A 16,420-nucleotide genomic window follows, 5' to 3' on the forward strand; every position below is an offset into this window, starting at 1 on the left:
AAGCTTCACATAAATACAATGATGTGTCCAGATGACTGTTAGTAGGATTGAAGTTCTATGCTGCATTTGCATCAAAACCTTACACACAATTATACACAAAACTCACCTGATATTCTGTGCATCCTCCATGCAGTACAACTCAGAATTGGGCAATACACCTTCTCCAGTTTATCTTGTGTGTGTATAATATATACACAAATAAAAAGTATCACCTGAAAATAATATTTGGAATGTGAAAGACACAAAATGTAAACATTTTATTTGGCAGTTGTTTCAAACAGGTGAATAAATAAATGGAAAAGTACATCTTAATATTCTTTATAGCAACAGATGCAGTTGCACACATATTTACATACTGTGGATGCAAAGAACAGTTAATTTCTGTTTGTTAAAAAATGCAACTTCCAACATCACTAGACTTGACAATTAAAGATGAAGATACTAGTAATACTTTGTTCTAGCAATCTCAACTTTTAAAGGCATTCATTTGGAAGTAAGATAAGAGAGTCATCATGCATTTAGTTCATTTTGTCCACTTATGGCAGAAAGTCTGATGTAACCTCAGATTTATGAGTGTCATGCGCTTAAGTCAACTCTGACATGTTTATAAATCAATGTAGTTCCCTTAAAACTGGAAGCAAAGAGAAAATCTCGTTTATCGATGGAGACATGTATGAAAGATCTTGGTGCCTGTATATTTAATTCTTGAAACTTCACAAATTTTGCTTTCTCAGCATCCCAATAATAGACTTGAGTGAAAGAATAATCACTTCCGAGAATGGCATATTGATAATTACGTATCTGAAGCGGTTGGAATACCATTGACCCTCGGGATGGCATTCTTTGTAAATCCAGAAATGCTGAACCACCCCATTTCATTACTTTAGAGTCCCCAATAAATCTTGTTAAACAAATGTATACATCCTCTTTCACTTTGAAATGTTTCACCGCATATGCATCTTCCATATCCTGGATATCAAAACGCTTAACAAATTCATTTGTTCCTTTGTTCCACTGATATATTACAGGTCTTTGGGAACTACTTGACAGAATTAAATGCGGTTTGCCGGCTATTTCAAGAAACTCCACATCAGTATCTCTGTACCAGGCATGCAGAGACTGATGGGAATAAAATCCATTCCCATTCCATTTGTAAACAGTGGTGAAACCAGCTTTTGAACTGTCTGCAACAACAAAATACCAGTCTTCAGCAATCCTGAAAGTTTCAATGTCATTGGGTTTTCTGATTTTAAGGATTTCAATATCTTGAATTTTTATGAACTTATTAGCAAAAATATCTCTTTTATATATGTGGGAGCCTCCAAACAGCTGTGCAACAATGACATACAGCTGACTCTCAATAACTATAGGTTTACACACAACAGTTGAAGTACCTATAAAAGAAAAGTAAAAGACAGTGTTAGCATACTTTTTTTTTTTATCAGCTGTTGCAGTGTTATTTGGTGAGGAATGCTCATACCTGTAATGTTGTCATAATTCCTGAACATCACTTCTACATGGTCCCATTCAAGAAAGATGCATTTTCCAGTGAAAGGCTGTGCAACAACCACATGTTCATCATTCATGTATGAGAAAGTATCTACCGATAGAGATTGATATGGCAGGGACTGAAAAACTTCAAATTCTGCAAAAGCGCACAAAACATATGAGAATTACAGAGATAGGTTCCATACTATACTGAAAGAACATTTGCTTAGCAGATAACACTTTATTACAGTATTTAATCACTAGCCCAATTTTTCCTGATGATAAAGGAGGACTATAATCTGTTTTTCAATATTTCCCAATAAAAAGAAGTGCAATTTTGTGCCCTGGTTCTTCATAGCCTTCATTTTAAAGCCTGAATAGAAGCTAGAGTGTACCAAATCCTCAGTGCTTCCTGTGTCGGACTTGCACCTGCAGAGAATTCATAGTGATTTTAGTGAAACTTCCAGCCAGCATGTAGACTTCCTGCAAATGGACCCTAGAATAAAAAAGATACAGCTTTGACTTTACCAAATGTATATAATATGAAGGACATTACCTGTAATAATGCAATCAAATTCTTTTGAGGAGAGGCTATTGATTTTGCGCTTCTTGTATTCTGGTGGGCTTTCACAGTAAATGTCTTCAACAGTTGCATTGGTGCTGCCCAGCCACTCCACTAACCATTTCAGTTTGCAGTCACAATTAAATGCATTGCCTCTAAGATCTCTACAACAAATAAATCATGCATTGGAAATAAATAGTCAGCTGCTGTTTTTCTCCTTGCATGACAACAACAAGCTAGGCTCCTGTTAAATACGTGCTTTTTTGCTTATTCTCAGTTGATGGCTTCCTGGATTAATTTTTCCTGACCTACAGTTAAATCCACATATCAGAACACACACAGATTTAATTCTATTAAGGAGAGCTTAACTTGATAATCAGTAGGAAGTTTTTGTTGATTTCAAGTCTGGAGTTTCACGAAGGCCTACCAAACTGATTGCCCCATGTTTGGGGAAGCTGTTCCTTGGGATCTCCCTTTCTCAATATGAACATTCTAGATAAAACAGAAATTAATGTGCCCTGATGGTCAGCCAGTCAGCATTTGCTATCTCCTTTGGATGTACTCATTTAGGGGTTTAGGAGACACAAGCAAAGGAGTTCAGTCTTTTACAGCTGTCTTCGGTCAGATTTCAGAAAGTATGGACAAGAATGGGCAAGTGCCAGGACTTGACTGTGTCACCAGCTGGCTACAGTCAGTCATGCCAAGCAGTGATGCAGGACACACTGACCATCTCTACAACCTGCTACTGTCACTATGAATCCAGCTTGCCTTGTTTGTGCCAGGAGCAGAATGCATGTTCTGCTCTCCTTATCCCAAATCAGGTGAACCACAATTTGGTATGCTGTGAACAGAACACACTTCAGCAAAGCAACTATAGGGTTTATTTGTTTATCTATATTTTGTATTTTTATTGGTATCTAAGCTGTATGTTTGAACAAATTCGTGTTTTGCTTTTGTTTGCAGTTAAATTTAGTATGAAATGTGGCACTTACTAAGACACTTATGCTTTTGTGATAAAAGACAGCTTTCCCAGAACTTATTTGGACATAGATATATCACTTGCATTAAATCTCTTCCACCCTCTCCTCACATCATGTTCTCTCATGCATCCCTTAGGACATTTCCTTCTTATTCACCATTTTAATGAACATGCAGATCTCTTACACAACTACAAACAGTACCACTTATCTTCATAACTAGTCAAATATTCCAAATTAAAACAACTGATCGATAATACCAGCCAAAAATCGAGCCTACCCATACTGTGTATTCTCTACCCAGTAATAAGATCCCATTACTGGCTATTGGTTTGAATGGTTACTCAGAATGTCCTCTAAAAACATCTCTTTATATTTTTAGTACAATTAATAGATTAATTAATTGCTTTCTTACACATTTGTTAAAGAATCCAAGCCTTTGAATATGTCTTTTGGAAGCGATTGGAGATTATTATTTGCGAGACTCCTGTAAAAGAAGATACTTAAATATCAGTGCTAGCTCATGAAATTAGACATTTTCTGCAAGGATTAATACTGTGCTGCTTGATTATTTGTTTTTGTGTGTTGGGTTTTTTTTCCCCTTAAGGTAAAGAACTCTACTATTCTCCAGTATTTATTTCTACAAGGTTGCTTTTAAGAATAGCTCTTTTACTTTGTGACTCTTTCTTCCACTAAAACCCCCTGCGTCCTCCTGCTTTCCGACTCTTCAGCAGCCTCATAGCATTCACAGTACTTCACTTAGCAGGGTAACAAGTGCAGTCACCTCTGGTGTTTTGCCAACAACATTCTTTTAAAACAATTAGTCACGATTGGATCTACTAATGTTTTTCTTAGAAGATACCAATACATAGTGTTCATATTACTGTAACCTCCCACTTTCTTTTCTCTCTTCTGGAAGTTAAACCTTAATGTCAGATTTCATTGTACTGGATTTAGGCTTAGCTCATAATTTTTGGAAAGATGCAGCGATAGACAAGAAATTGCTGATCAACATGAATTTCTTTCCCAGAATAGGTGTATGTAAGTATGTGTGTGTGAGACCAGCAAAAAAAGTGTTAATTCTCAATTTTTAATGTTGGGGAAGTTCCCTTAAATTCAATGAGTATTCTAGCTAGTAAAGCGAGGAGGAAATGCGAGCAGTGTTTAAACAAGGAATGTGTTACATTTCAGATGGAAAAATCTCTGTACGTCCACCAAAGGTCTGTGTTCTCCTGAATGTCACCAAGGGCACACCAGGAAAAGAATAATTCAGTAGTGTACAGCTCACGTTTCTTTTGATTATTTCTCTCATATGAAAAGAAATGAAAATGGAAAGAAATCATTCTAATTTAATATCCCAGTTAGAATGTGTAGCTAGTAACTCTTAGAACCTTTTCTATTTTTAGTCATACATACAAAAATTATTTATTAACTACAATTTCTTTTGCCAGGCAAAGATATTTAGGCACACGTTTGAATTGAAGAACAGGCCTAGACCTACTGGGTCAACTGCCTCATTAAAAACAGTGTTCTTTTCCCAATCAGGATAGTAAATACGGGATGCCATTAGACCCTTTCTAATGGCAGCTCTCAAAGTAGATATGATTGCAACACTTTGGTGTATGGATCATGTGCTTCCCTTATGCTTAAGGTTACACTCAGGAAAAATTCTTTCAAAGTCAGGTAACTCATGTGAATAAAGCTAAATTGACTTGCAAGAAAATGCCCTATACTTTCTTTATGACCTGGATTATATCAAATCAAAAGGGCCAGTGCCCTTGGAAATAACAGTGGTTCACCGCTGCCATGGGAATCTGACTAACAGAAAAATTTATACAAGGTTTATGCATTTGCCAATTTTTGGATGAAAACTTTGCATTTTATATTCCACTGTTAAAAAGCATGCTTGTATGTTACGAAACGCTGACGTGTCTAGATGCTGTACCTGATATTTGCTTTATAATAAGAAAATAAGGGTTGAGTCAAACATGAAGTTATGCTTATGGACAGATACTTGCAATTCTGAAAGAAAGGCAATCAAAATGATATGTGGAATATAGAAACATAGAAATTATTTCCTTATCCTAATGGTAAGGTTTTAATGTTGAGTTAGTAAATTAGTCGAAAGACACAACTGTGTTTTCTTTTCCTCAGTCCACCCTAAACAGAAAATGAAATGTGTTGCATAACAAATAGTAGATGGCTCTATTTTACCAAAAAGACATGCTGTAATTATCAAAGATAATTGCATAATAAAAATACAAATGTTTGGATAGCTTACTGTATTGCAAAACTTATATTGTGAAAAGGAAAATTAACAGAATAAACAGAACAAAGTTGGTATTCTTCTCTAACTCCATGGAACTAATTTCTGTGCTAGTTTACTGTGTTTCTTTTTATTATACTTTATGTATCACAAACACTCTCCTGTTTCTTAAATGAGAAATGCCTCAGGATACCAATGATTATTCTTAATATGTAAGTACAATTTCCCCCAAAGGGTGGGGAGTAGGTCCACAAACACATTAAACTATTCACATTCCATTGCTAATTGAGCTGCCCTTGCGATTATTTTCTGCAAAATTCTCATTGTCTTGATGAATAGCTCTCCATGTGCAATAGCAGCACGCTGCACAAATCTGTGTTCCAAAAATATGTGTGCAACCACATGCAAACCACAATGGCTCCTCAAGTGTGGTTCTATCTTTTGCATGTGTTATTCTCTTATGAAACTGTTGGAGTGTCCCCTGAAATCAACATCACAGTCAAGACAAGATGTTACTCTTGGACTGCACGCTCTGTGGAGAAGACACTGCTTTACTCTATGTTGGAAAAGCAATTTTTTCACAGGCAGTAGCAGCTACTAAATAAGTAAATGAATATAATAAATAATGTACTGGTACCATTTGTGAATATAAAGCTATTCATGTGCATAAATATTTCGAAGATAGAGTCCCAGTTATCAGCCACATCCTATTATCTGCCTTTTTAATGATACTACAATTATGCCTGTACCTCTAATTTGGATTCCCATAGGATGTACACAGTCTGCTTATATACCTCTCTTCTCTCCCCTTCCTCAGACCTAGAGCCATTCTGTAAGTAACTTCATACACATGAGCAGTCACAGTTTGAGGCAGCTGTTAATCTTGTCTACGCTGACCAAAAAGGAAATGTTTTATGGTACATTCACTATGTGGTAAAGGGTTTGATGAATTGCAATTAAACCATTATGTTTATGCATTAACTATGTAAGATTGAACCTCTGCTTTCTCCTATGTCTAAATATATAAAAAAAAAAGTTAAATGATCCTCTTTCAAAGCCCTCCTTGAGGTTATTGTGCTAGGGCCAATAGGTCAGAATCCACGCCCCCGCCTGTGACAAGCACCCCAAGATAAATGCTGCAGAATGCAAATGCTCAGAGTTGTGTATAAATCCATGTCAGGCGCACCCTACATGTTTTAGCCTCCTTCTCTTTAAGCATCTTTGTAATGTTTTCTTACAATAAGAACTGTATTTGCAAAAACACAAGTATTGCTTATGCATAAACTTGATGTCAGATAGAAATCAAAAGCCAAAGATGAGCAAAGATCATCTCAATAGATGAGAACATGATGCTTCTACCTCTGTGTTTGCAGCTAAAAGTATTTGTTGCCAGTGTGCCTTTCACCTCCTGAGCACAGCGTGAACTAACCGTCTGTGAGTGCCAGTGCCCAGAGGGCAGGGTCTGCCCACAATGGTGGGGCAGCCCAATGGCAGGCCCTGGTGTTGGTGCCCAAGAACATGACAGACTCCCATCACGGGCTGCTTGGGGTTCAGCAGAGGACAGGGTGCAGCACAGGTTTGTAGGTTTGCTGGTTCTGCTGAAGCCTAAGGGCAGATCCACCGTACAGCTCAGTGGATGGATGGCCATAATACTGCCCTGGATGCAGGCCAGATTGGTGCATGGAAAGAGGCCTGCCGCTGCCCCTCTGGCTCTCACCACCATGGCATCTCAGTGCCAATCACTGCCTTCATGTCCCAAACTGGGCCTTCCTCTCCTACCTCACCTCAGCAGTAACCAGCTGCCTGACCCACCCTGCTCTCCTGTGTCTTCTTGCTCAGCTGGAAAGCCTCAGTGCCTTGAGCAAAGCAGGAAAGGAAGCTGCCATGACAAACACTGTTTGGAGGCTGTTGGAGTCCCAGCCATCTACATAACTAACCATGGTTAGAAGTCTTTGGTGGAAACACAAAGATTAGCATTCTAATTCAATGAACAGTAGTACTGCTTAAATAAATGTGACTAGCTACATATCAAAATGCTATACTAAACAACACAGTGGTTCAGTTACTATATTAAATATACCAAGAAATATATTCAACCACTTTACTTACAGGTGAATTAAAGATTTCAGTCCTCTGAAAGTATTTCTTGAAATTGACTTAATGCTGTTGTTCTCTATGAACCTGTAACGGGTCGTAAAGTCATTCTGGTCAAAGCAGTGCCTGGAATGTGGAAGCCCACCCACTCTATTCAATAATGCCAGGAAAAATTATCTTATCCACTCACAAATATTCTAGATGAGGAAGGCCCATGAAAGCGTCATCACTAATAACATCAAAAGTGTTGGACGTAAACAACCTGTGTGAAGAAATGTAAAACAAATGGCTATTAGGTTATTAGCAGCTTTAGAAAATAGTTCAGCAATCCATAAGATCATTAAGGTTGGGAAAAATTACTAAAATCATTTAGTTCAACTGATCCATAGCAGGCCAAACTTCCACTGATGGTTTGCCTATGTAAGCACTACAGGATCACAAGGCTAAAACACACTGCTGAAACACTGCAGTATTGTCTGGTGCAATGGAAGGACCCAGCAGCTCACCATCTTGCATACTGGCACTATCTGATAAAATTCCACTGACTTCTGTAGGATGTAAATGTGGGTTTAACACGCCAATAAAACAATGGCATTGTACAAGAGCCACTGAGGACAGACTCAGACAACAGTGAAATGTTCAAGTACTATAGATGTCCAAATTGCGTTGAATACTTACTTTGGATGACAATGTGAAGAAAAATCTAGTTTACAAGCCAGACATCAAGTTGAATTTACACAGATGACAGGTAGGAAAAATCCTTAGTTAGGAGTTAAACTTGTGAGCGTGTTTGACCTGAGGGTACTGAGAGTTTCCTGAGAAAAAATGTGAAATTTCTTAGGGTTATTCTAATTCAGTCAGTGTTCAGAACTACTTTTTTAAGGCCACGCAATACTTGATGGAGATCACTCTCAGCAGGTGCATGTATTTTTCATGCATCTAGCAATAAAAATACTGGCAACACATTTAATTTTATGTAATCTTGTAGCCCTTAAGAGTGGACTAGCACTGATTTTTTCCAGCTTTATGATTATCAGTCATGTTTGCATCTGCCCATTTTAATGCAGCTCAGAACTGCCACACCCTTAAAATGGTGAGGCACTGTCAAATAAGATGAACTTTACTTTTCCTCAGTGGAATATTAGTTGCACATCTATATTTTATTAAGTTGGACCCGATGGATGAATAGACTTACACTATGATATCCTTAGGCATTCAGGAATTCAAGATTTTCAAGTATGAATTAATTCACTGAATGAGTTAATCTCTTCCTTTGTAGTCTACATTAGGAATAAATTCCAGTTGGTTTGTTTTTCTCGCTAGGCTACTGCAGACTGCACTTTTTCCACTTTAAATATGTTCCTACATTTTTACAAAAATACAATCAGGAAATTCTTCCTTTTTGTTAGTAACAATGGATTCTTCTCATAGAGAAAATAAGTATTTTTATAAAGTCCATGAACCTGAAGACCAGTTTAGTAAATTCACTATATGAAACTCTGTTTTCTGACATGGTTTCTCTGGATAATATTTATTTTTCTGCATTCTGCCCTGCTTGTATGCTATAAGAATAGGGTAGTATCTCTTTAAATACTTTGGCTGTTGTAAAGATTGCAAGGATCATGGCATAGGTCTAGTAGTTGGTGAGCTCATTTGCCTCCCAGCTTGTACCTCCCCCCAGTGTCTGTATCCCGTCTATCTGATGCACGAAGTGGCTTTTCTCCCACTTTCTGACCTCAAGAACCAGCTCTGCTTGATCACCAAATTACTTCTGAGGTAGGGAGAGAGGCAGCTGCATGATAGCTAAGAACCATACTGCGGGGCAGGAGCTGTGCTGCTGGCAGGTATGAATCCTAACACTATGATTTACCTCCCTTCTCTCCATGTGCTTCTGTGTCATCCATTTATAAGGGCACCTTGTGCACATTGCCTGACAGACACAGCTACAAAGTGCTGGAGAGCAAGGAGATACCCCCTGTTTTTCGGGAACACTTTTGCTGGCACTTCACTTATTTCTGTAGATGCTGCATGTTTTTGTTGCCACACAAAGAGCACAGAACATACCATCTGCACTATTCAGGAAGAAAAGCTCTCCTGATGTGGGACTGCTATGCAGTGTTTAGTACCTTAAGACCATGATTTTTCCAGAGACCACTGCCATTACTATAGTAAGAACAATAGTAAATAATAATAGAAGCAGACATATTCCACACTCAGAAACGTGTGATTGGCATACTGGAGAGACTATTATGTAAAAGTACACGCAGGCTGCTAAATCTTGCCATTGGCTAAATTAAACCTACCAATACAGCTATAATCACACCAAGCTAAAACTTCCTTTAATTAACCATAGTTTTCCATATTCTTACTTGCGTTACTCTATCTTCTGCCAAATATGGAAGTTTTTCCTTCCTTCATAGAAACTGGAGTATTGGCCCCACAGATAGAGCCCTGCTTCTGCCTTCCCAAAGATTGCAAGCAGCTCGGCTCCCACATTAGAGATACACCTGGACAAGCAGTCAGTATTTTTAGAACTGCTAGGTAGCAGAAGTAGTCTGTGGATAGCTTGCACCATTCTAACAGATCACTTGTCAAAGCCCATAAGGAAACAAAAATCACTTTTCTGGGAGTGCAGCTTTTGTTGCAGCATTATTAACAGTGGCTGAGAACATGCATTCCAGTGAAGCCTAAGGCAGATCTTGCAAATTATTTCCACTACCAAAATGCCAAAAGCCATTGTCAGAGACTACAACCCTCGGACATTATAATGACTCAAAACCACCAGAATGTGTCTGTCCTGCTCCACCCTGCCCATCCCCGCCTGCCTGGCAGCAGATTGCTAAGTGTAGGTGGCACATCGTAGCCAGGAGAGACGATGATGATGTCCTACTCCCTCTTCAGACACAAGCTCCACCAGTGCATCTTTTTTTCTTTTCTTTGAAAGGTCCATTGCAAGGGATATGTGAAATTTGTCCCTTTTGTGATCAGTGACCACCTGGGAAAATATTCTCAGGAATAAAGCGCAATGGAAAAGCATTTAGGTTTCCATAGTAACTGCATTTACCTATTTACCCTGTATCCAAAATTGTACAGTACGTCTGCACCTCCTTATCAGCTCCACTTGAGGTAGCAGAGTACAGCTAGGGTCAGGGCTTCAGCTATCAGTGCACCAACACTTTAACGAGACAGCATTAGGGCTCCAATCCATCAACACAACACTTCTGACCCCATCTAGCCTGCATGCCGAGTCAGCCCGGGACAGATGTCTAATTTGGATTTTGATCACATCAAGTTGCCTTTCTCACCAGATTTCTGAGACCAGCCTGGATGTGTTTCAGGCTGGTGGCACATCCACTATAAACAGTTCAGGTTACACCCCCTCTACCTTTGTATAGCTGACAATTATGTAATCATATGCCCACATTTCTAGGAAAGCCTGTGAACCTGTAAAAAACCTATATAGAAATGCAACCAATTTTTAAATGTCCAAAAGCACTCTTTTTCTATGTATCACAGTCTTTGATTTTAACATAACTGCTTTTTTTTTTAATTAAAAGAAATTTTCAATACTTTTGTGCATTTTCAAAATACATGAAATCATAAATAATGGTCAAAAGGAGACACAAGGAAGGCAAAACTCCCACTGAAGTGACTGAACTTCCACAGAAGTCAGTGGCAATTTTACATGGAAAAGGAGTCCAGGACCTGTCCCACGGAACACAAGGGCCTGATCTGGGGGGCTCTGAGCTCACGGGCAATGAAAGTTGCAAATGGGAAGCTCTATATTGTGATCAGGCCCCAGGGCTGCAGGAGAGAAACAGGAAGAACAGTTGTTGTTGCAATGCTCAAATACCTACTGTAATATTAATTAAAGTCCTATAAAGATAGCACACATTCTGTCACCAAAAGCACCGGAATTCAATCATTCAAAGTAGCACTGACAACAGATATCCCTGCAAAACACCAAGTACATAGACTTTGAAAAAATTAAACATGCATTATCTTTCACATTACTAAAAAGTCCTGTTTTTTTGTCATCTAATGAACCTTCTTTCCTATTTCCCATCAAAATAATATTGAGAACCTTATTGCATTATTTAAGGATACATATACATTTCATAACAAAAATTGTATCATATAAATATTTCTCACAGAAGCTGCAGAGATGGTGTGAGCAAAAAACTCCCTTCTGGGATTTTAGTAAAAGCAGATCTCACAAAGGATCTGGAAAGAAGAAAAAACAATCTTATATTAATGAAGTCTCACATATGCATGGTTATAACACCAATCTGGTCATCACAGAGAAATGTATTTATGCAAGTACTGAAAAAATATATATATTTTTAAATAAAAATGTTACAGGTTTCTTTCAGCATAGAAGCAGGTATGAAATGGTATTCGTGCAGAGACACAGACTGACAGACAGATGAAAGAGATGTAAAAAGCAGAATTCAAGAATGCAGCACAATTTTAACACATTAGCTGATGATTCTGAATGCTGGAGGTACTCCCTGCAGCAAGCATCCTTCGGTATGCACACATCCCAGTTCATTTTAAATCATAAATTAAATAACCAAATGCTTACAGCCCTTACAGTGAGATAACATCAGGAGGAACGCTGCGAGGAATAGATCTGGCATTTTCACATAAAGCATTATCTTTGGTACAAGTACACCAGGCAGGACATTTTGGCTTCACTGGTTTCTTCCCTTCAGTCAGCAAAAGCACAGATAAAAGGCATAAGAAATAAGCAATTCTTCTAAAGGGTCTGTTGGCATTTCCCATTCTTTTGATCCGCTCTTGTTCCAGCCAGTTGAAAGAATATCCCAAATCATGAACAGGGGTTCTTTATTCAGCCATTGGATGTCTTTCTATAAGTCCAGGTCAATATTTGTTTCTGCTTTCCCAACCCTTTTCTTTCTGTTTCACTCTGTTTCTGTAGATAGAAACCTGCAGCTGATCTGTGTGTTTCCACTCACTCAGGCAACGTACTGCTGAGAGAAGAGACCTGCGAGGTGCTGTAAGATGGGGAAAATCCAACCGGCTGAAGGAAGGAAAAAAAAAAAAAAAGAAAGACTTGCATCACCACAAAAACACTGAGCACAACACAGCATTAGATTGCAAAGTGATGTAACTGAGAAATACACTGCTTTCTGTTTTCACAGGGAGGCCCGCTCCCTGTTGCCAAAAATAGTACAGCATTATGTTTTGCTGGTGGGTGGGTGAGTGGGTGTGGGGTGGAGTATGTGTGTGTGCGGGGGGCATCAGTCATCTCTTACTGGATCCCTACAACCTCGGGAACCTTGAAGAATTATGCTTCGTATATTGTAAGCAACAGAACCAAAGGCAGTATTCCCTGGAAAATGGAATCAAGTGAAACCATAAAAAGCAATTGCTGCAAAAGCTGATAGATTAATTTTTATCCTTAGCCTTATTGCACATATTTGTACCACTGAAAAGCAAGCTGCCACACATGGAAAATATTACAATGTATGAGAGAATGCCTACAATTGTTATTCTTAAACAAAATATTTTCTCATGCAAAATAGACCCCAACTGTATTTCTAAGGAAAAAAAAAAGTTTTTATTTGCTATACGTTTCTGAGCTGGCTAAAGATAGGGAATTGGGCATTGTTCAAAACAGAGAACATTAATTAAAAGTTCAGTTTAAAAGTTTATTTGCTTGTGACCGTTTGATCATTTTAGATGAAAAAAAAATGTTATTTAAACACTAGCTATGTTATAGCCAAAGTTAAGGAAAGACTTTGTTTGAAAAGTGACAAGATAAGTACAATGAATGCTTACAGTACTGCCTGGATGCTGCAGTTGGAAATAGTGCTAGGTGCAGCAGGAATCCTCTGCAAAATACAGCCCTCGTCCCAGAGACTTTACAGTAAACTATAATAAATATTTTATAGGGAACTTAAGCAGCACCTAAGTGTTATTATATAAAGAATGGTAAGACAAAAGTAATGAATGCCAAATAGCTGGAAATCCAAATGGGATTGTTTTTATTTTTTTCTGATACAGGATTGCTATTAGTCCCCTGTCAGACTGATAGCACTGATTGCATTACACAGAACACAAAGCCTATGAGGGTCAGTCTCACGGTGCAGAAATTTTGACACAGCCATGCTCACTATGGCTCCTTCACTGCTCTCTCCTCACCAGCAGACAGATACCTGTAAGCCAGATCTCTTTTTACTACTCATTACTTCTCTGATTCCATGTGGCCACCCAGCTCTGTCCGTTTGCTCCTGCAGGCCATAAAATCACAAGACCAACAGGCCGTGTCTGTCTTCCTCAGGAATTATTCCAGCGAGTCTTTAGCACATAGCCAGACATGGGTGCCCAGCAGAAATTTCAGATGCTATGGGTAGAAAATGGCAAAGGGCCTACAGAACAGCAAGAAACGAGGATGGACACTAGGTAGCACTGAACGCTAATGCCTCCTTGCTGGTGGTGGCTGAAATCTGTCTCCCCACAGTTGAAAGGATGCTCTGGGCCCACAGAATTCACAGCAGGTGGTGGGGCAGCATCCTCTTTGGAACCGGGATCCTCAGAAACATGCAGAAAGCTTTCAGAGGGCCTCCTCCAAAGGCCCCTGCTGGGATATGGCTCCTATGTCTCAGCACTCTCCTCATAGAATCATAGAATCACTAAGGTTGGAAAAGATCACTAAGATCATGTAGTCCAATTATCAACCCACCCACACTATAGCCATTGACCATGGCCCTCAGTTGCAAACCTACTCATTTCTTGAATACTTCCAGGGACAGTGACTCCACTGCCTCCCTGGGCAGCTTATACCACTGCATCACCACTCAGTTTCTGAGAAGAAATTTTTCCTAATATCCATTCAAAATGTCTCCTGGCACAACTTAAGGTCATTAATTATATCACTGTTACATGGGAGAAGAGGCCAACCCCAGCCTTACCACAACCTCTTTTCAGAGATTTGTAGAGAGTGATAAGATCTTCCCTGAGCCTCTTCTCCAGACTGAACTATCCCAGTTCTCTCAGATTCTCTCTTAAGCTTTGTGTACCAGACTCTTCACAGCGTCATTGCCCTTCTCTGGATGCTCCAGGGCCTCAGTGTCTTTCTTGTATTGAGGAATCAAAAAGTGAACACTCTATTCATACCCTCATGCCTGCAGAAGGAAGGGCAGTATACTCCTGCTTCCTCAGCTATATGGAGTTTTTTTGTTTGTTTTTGTAGTTGTTGTTATTGTTTTAAGCTCTATATTAATTGTGTGTTCACAAGAAAATCTCCCATGGCAGCAAGTCTCTCCTGAAAACAGGATTGACTTCAACGAGGAGTGACACAAAGCTACTTTAATGCTGAGCCCTTCCACCTTCCAGAAGAAAATGGTACAGAATTACAGTAACCAAAGCACTAAAATCATTATAAAGCAAATGCTGATACCTTCCCATGGGTATAAAGTTCTTCCTGCTCTGGAAATGATGCAACAGTACTACTGGGAAGGATGCTAGGTTTGTGGTACTTGCCTGAGCCGGGCATCCCATCCTCTCTTCTGAGACGGTCCGTGGTGCAACAGTACAAACTTCAGTGAGGTGGGAATGGGAAACTCTCTAACTTTTTTGCTGAAAGAGGGCTGCTGTTGTTTGCTTTTTTCTTTGCTTCTGGCAAAGCCATCCATTGCCATGGCAATAGTTTGCCATTGATGGCAAAACCCTGTGCTGCATTTTCTTAAGCTCATTCACTGAAGTCCACCATCAATTACTTAGGCATTTCTTTTTAGTTTATACGCCAGCCACATTGTGACCCTCATGAAAACTTCACAGCGGAGCAGTTTTTCCGTAACAAAAGGACATTCTGCGGCAGAGCCGTAACCTGACTCCAATTTCATCTGTGCAGAGAACTGCCTGGAAGTTCACTTTCTGTTCCAAACTACATGCCAAAACAACTGCTTTTTCCTCCCCCAAATTGCAAATATAATGAATATTTCTAACAGCTCTGTCAAAAGAGAGGCATAAATCACATTTTCCAGAGTCCTTTTTAGTTGGGCTGAGTACCTCATTTCTTGCCTGTAGTAGAGTCAGAAAATCATAGAATCATTAAGGTTGGAAAAGTCCAGTAAGATTGCTCAGTCCAACCATTCACCTACCACCAATATTGCCCACTATCTCATGTCTTTAAGTACCTCATCTCCACATTTCTTGAACATATCCAGGGACAGTGACTTCACCACGTCCCTGGGCAGTCTTTTCCAATGCCTGACCACTCATTTGGAGAAGTTGTTTTTCCTAACATCCAGTTCAAAACTCAGTTGGTTGGTGGCTGTCCAGGGCCATACCTGCTTTCTACCACTTCAGCATCAGGCTCACCCCTTATCCCTGTCATCACAGCTTGTGTGACAGTTGATGCGTCCCTATGCCTGCTGCAGGGCCTTCGTGGCTCCTTCAAGTACTGATTCAGAGCCATGCAAGTCAAAATCAATGCATTTTGGACTCAGCCAGGGTCCACTAGGAGGAACAAGGGAGGCCTGGCTTGTTGCTAGGTGTGCTTTGCATGATTTGGCAAAGTTATAACAGAAAAATCTTCACCTTGCAGCGCAACAGAGCTGCTTGCCAGCAGACGTGTTCCTGTATGGGCAGCAATAAGCTTGCATGGCACTGCTGGCTGTTGTTATTCTCTCTGACTCGCCCTTGGTACTGCACTAATACCACACCAACGCTAGGAGCCTGTGTTTTCAAGAGAAGCCATGCCAACACCCAGCTCTCCCAGCGGTGCTTTGCCAACACCAAACCAGGCCATGCTCACTCTGTACTCGCTCTGCAGCTGCTGGGTGGCTCTGTAGCCTGGCAACACGTGCCTGCAGGCTCGGCCCCGGAGCCCCCCGCTCCCTCACCCGCTTCCCCTTTCTCTCCGCTGCTTTATTTTTGCTCAAGCAGGTCTGAGAGGAAGCCTCAAAAACAAAAAGCCATGGAACGAGGCCAGTCTGCTCCTTGGAGACACGGACCTGCTTTTCTTTTGCCTTGTGTGCAGGATCACTTTAATTTTTGTCCTCT

The 16,420-nt window shown here is 39.8% G+C and overlaps 1 protein-coding gene and 1 long non-coding RNA gene across 5 annotated transcripts; one reads left to right on the top strand and one right to left on the bottom strand.

Annotated features, from left to right (window-relative positions):
• Positions 1–224: 224 nt before the first annotated feature.
• On the bottom strand, positions 225–12,337 carry LGI1 (leucine rich glioma inactivated 1). 4 transcript variants are annotated; one of them, XM_010714546.3, is made up of 9 exons: positions 11,973–12,059; positions 11,540–11,611; positions 8,066–8,202; positions 7,578–7,649; positions 7,403–7,474; positions 3,443–3,514; positions 2,045–2,214; positions 1,481–1,645; positions 225–1,394 (listed from the first exon to the last, which is right to left on the bottom strand). In XM_010714546.3, exons 4-9 carry the CDS (start codon positions 7,601–7,603, stop codon positions 577–579), a joined length of 1,323 nt encoding a protein of 440 aa, XP_010712848.1. In that variant the 5' UTR covers positions 7,604–7,649; positions 8,066–8,202; positions 11,540–11,611; positions 11,973–12,059; the 3' UTR covers positions 225–576. The 4 variants fall into 4 exon arrangements, with proteins under 4 accessions (XP_010712848.1, XP_003208091.1, XP_010712847.1 ...); XM_003208043.4 differs by lacking the exon at positions 8,066–8,202 and having other exon boundaries at positions 11,982–12,337; XM_010714545.3 differs by lacking the exon at positions 8,066–8,202.
• LOC104911976 lies at positions 8,433–12,461 on the top strand. Its single transcript, XR_794322.3, has 2 exons — positions 8,433–9,231; positions 12,330–12,461. It is a non-coding gene; the product is annotated as an uncharacterized LOC104911976 (long non-coding RNA).
• Positions 12,462–16,420: the final 3,959 nt, after the last annotated feature.

This window comes from Meleagris gallopavo, chromosome 8, assembly GCF_000146605.3.
Source record: "Meleagris gallopavo isolate NT-WF06-2002-E0010 breed Aviagen turkey brand Nicholas breeding stock chromosome 8, Turkey_5.1, whole genome shotgun sequence".
Lineage (NCBI taxonomy): Eukaryota > Metazoa > Chordata > Aves > Galliformes > Phasianidae > Meleagris > Meleagris gallopavo.

Excerpts from the sequence above, each read along its gene's own strand:
- LGI1 (XM_003208043.4), bottom strand. The coding sequence starts at position 12,172 with ATGGGAAATGCCAACAGACCCTTTAGAAGAATTGCTTATTTCTTATGC. Across the intron at positions 11,612-11,981 it reads CCTCCTGATGTTATCTCACT|ATCCTTTGTGAGATCTGCTT; the intron begins GTAAGGGCTGTA and ends TCTTCTTTCCAG. Across the intron at positions 7,650-11,539 it reads ACACCATCTCTGCAGCTTCT|GTTGTTTACGTCCAACACTT; the intron begins GTGAGAAATATT and ends TTCTTCACACAG.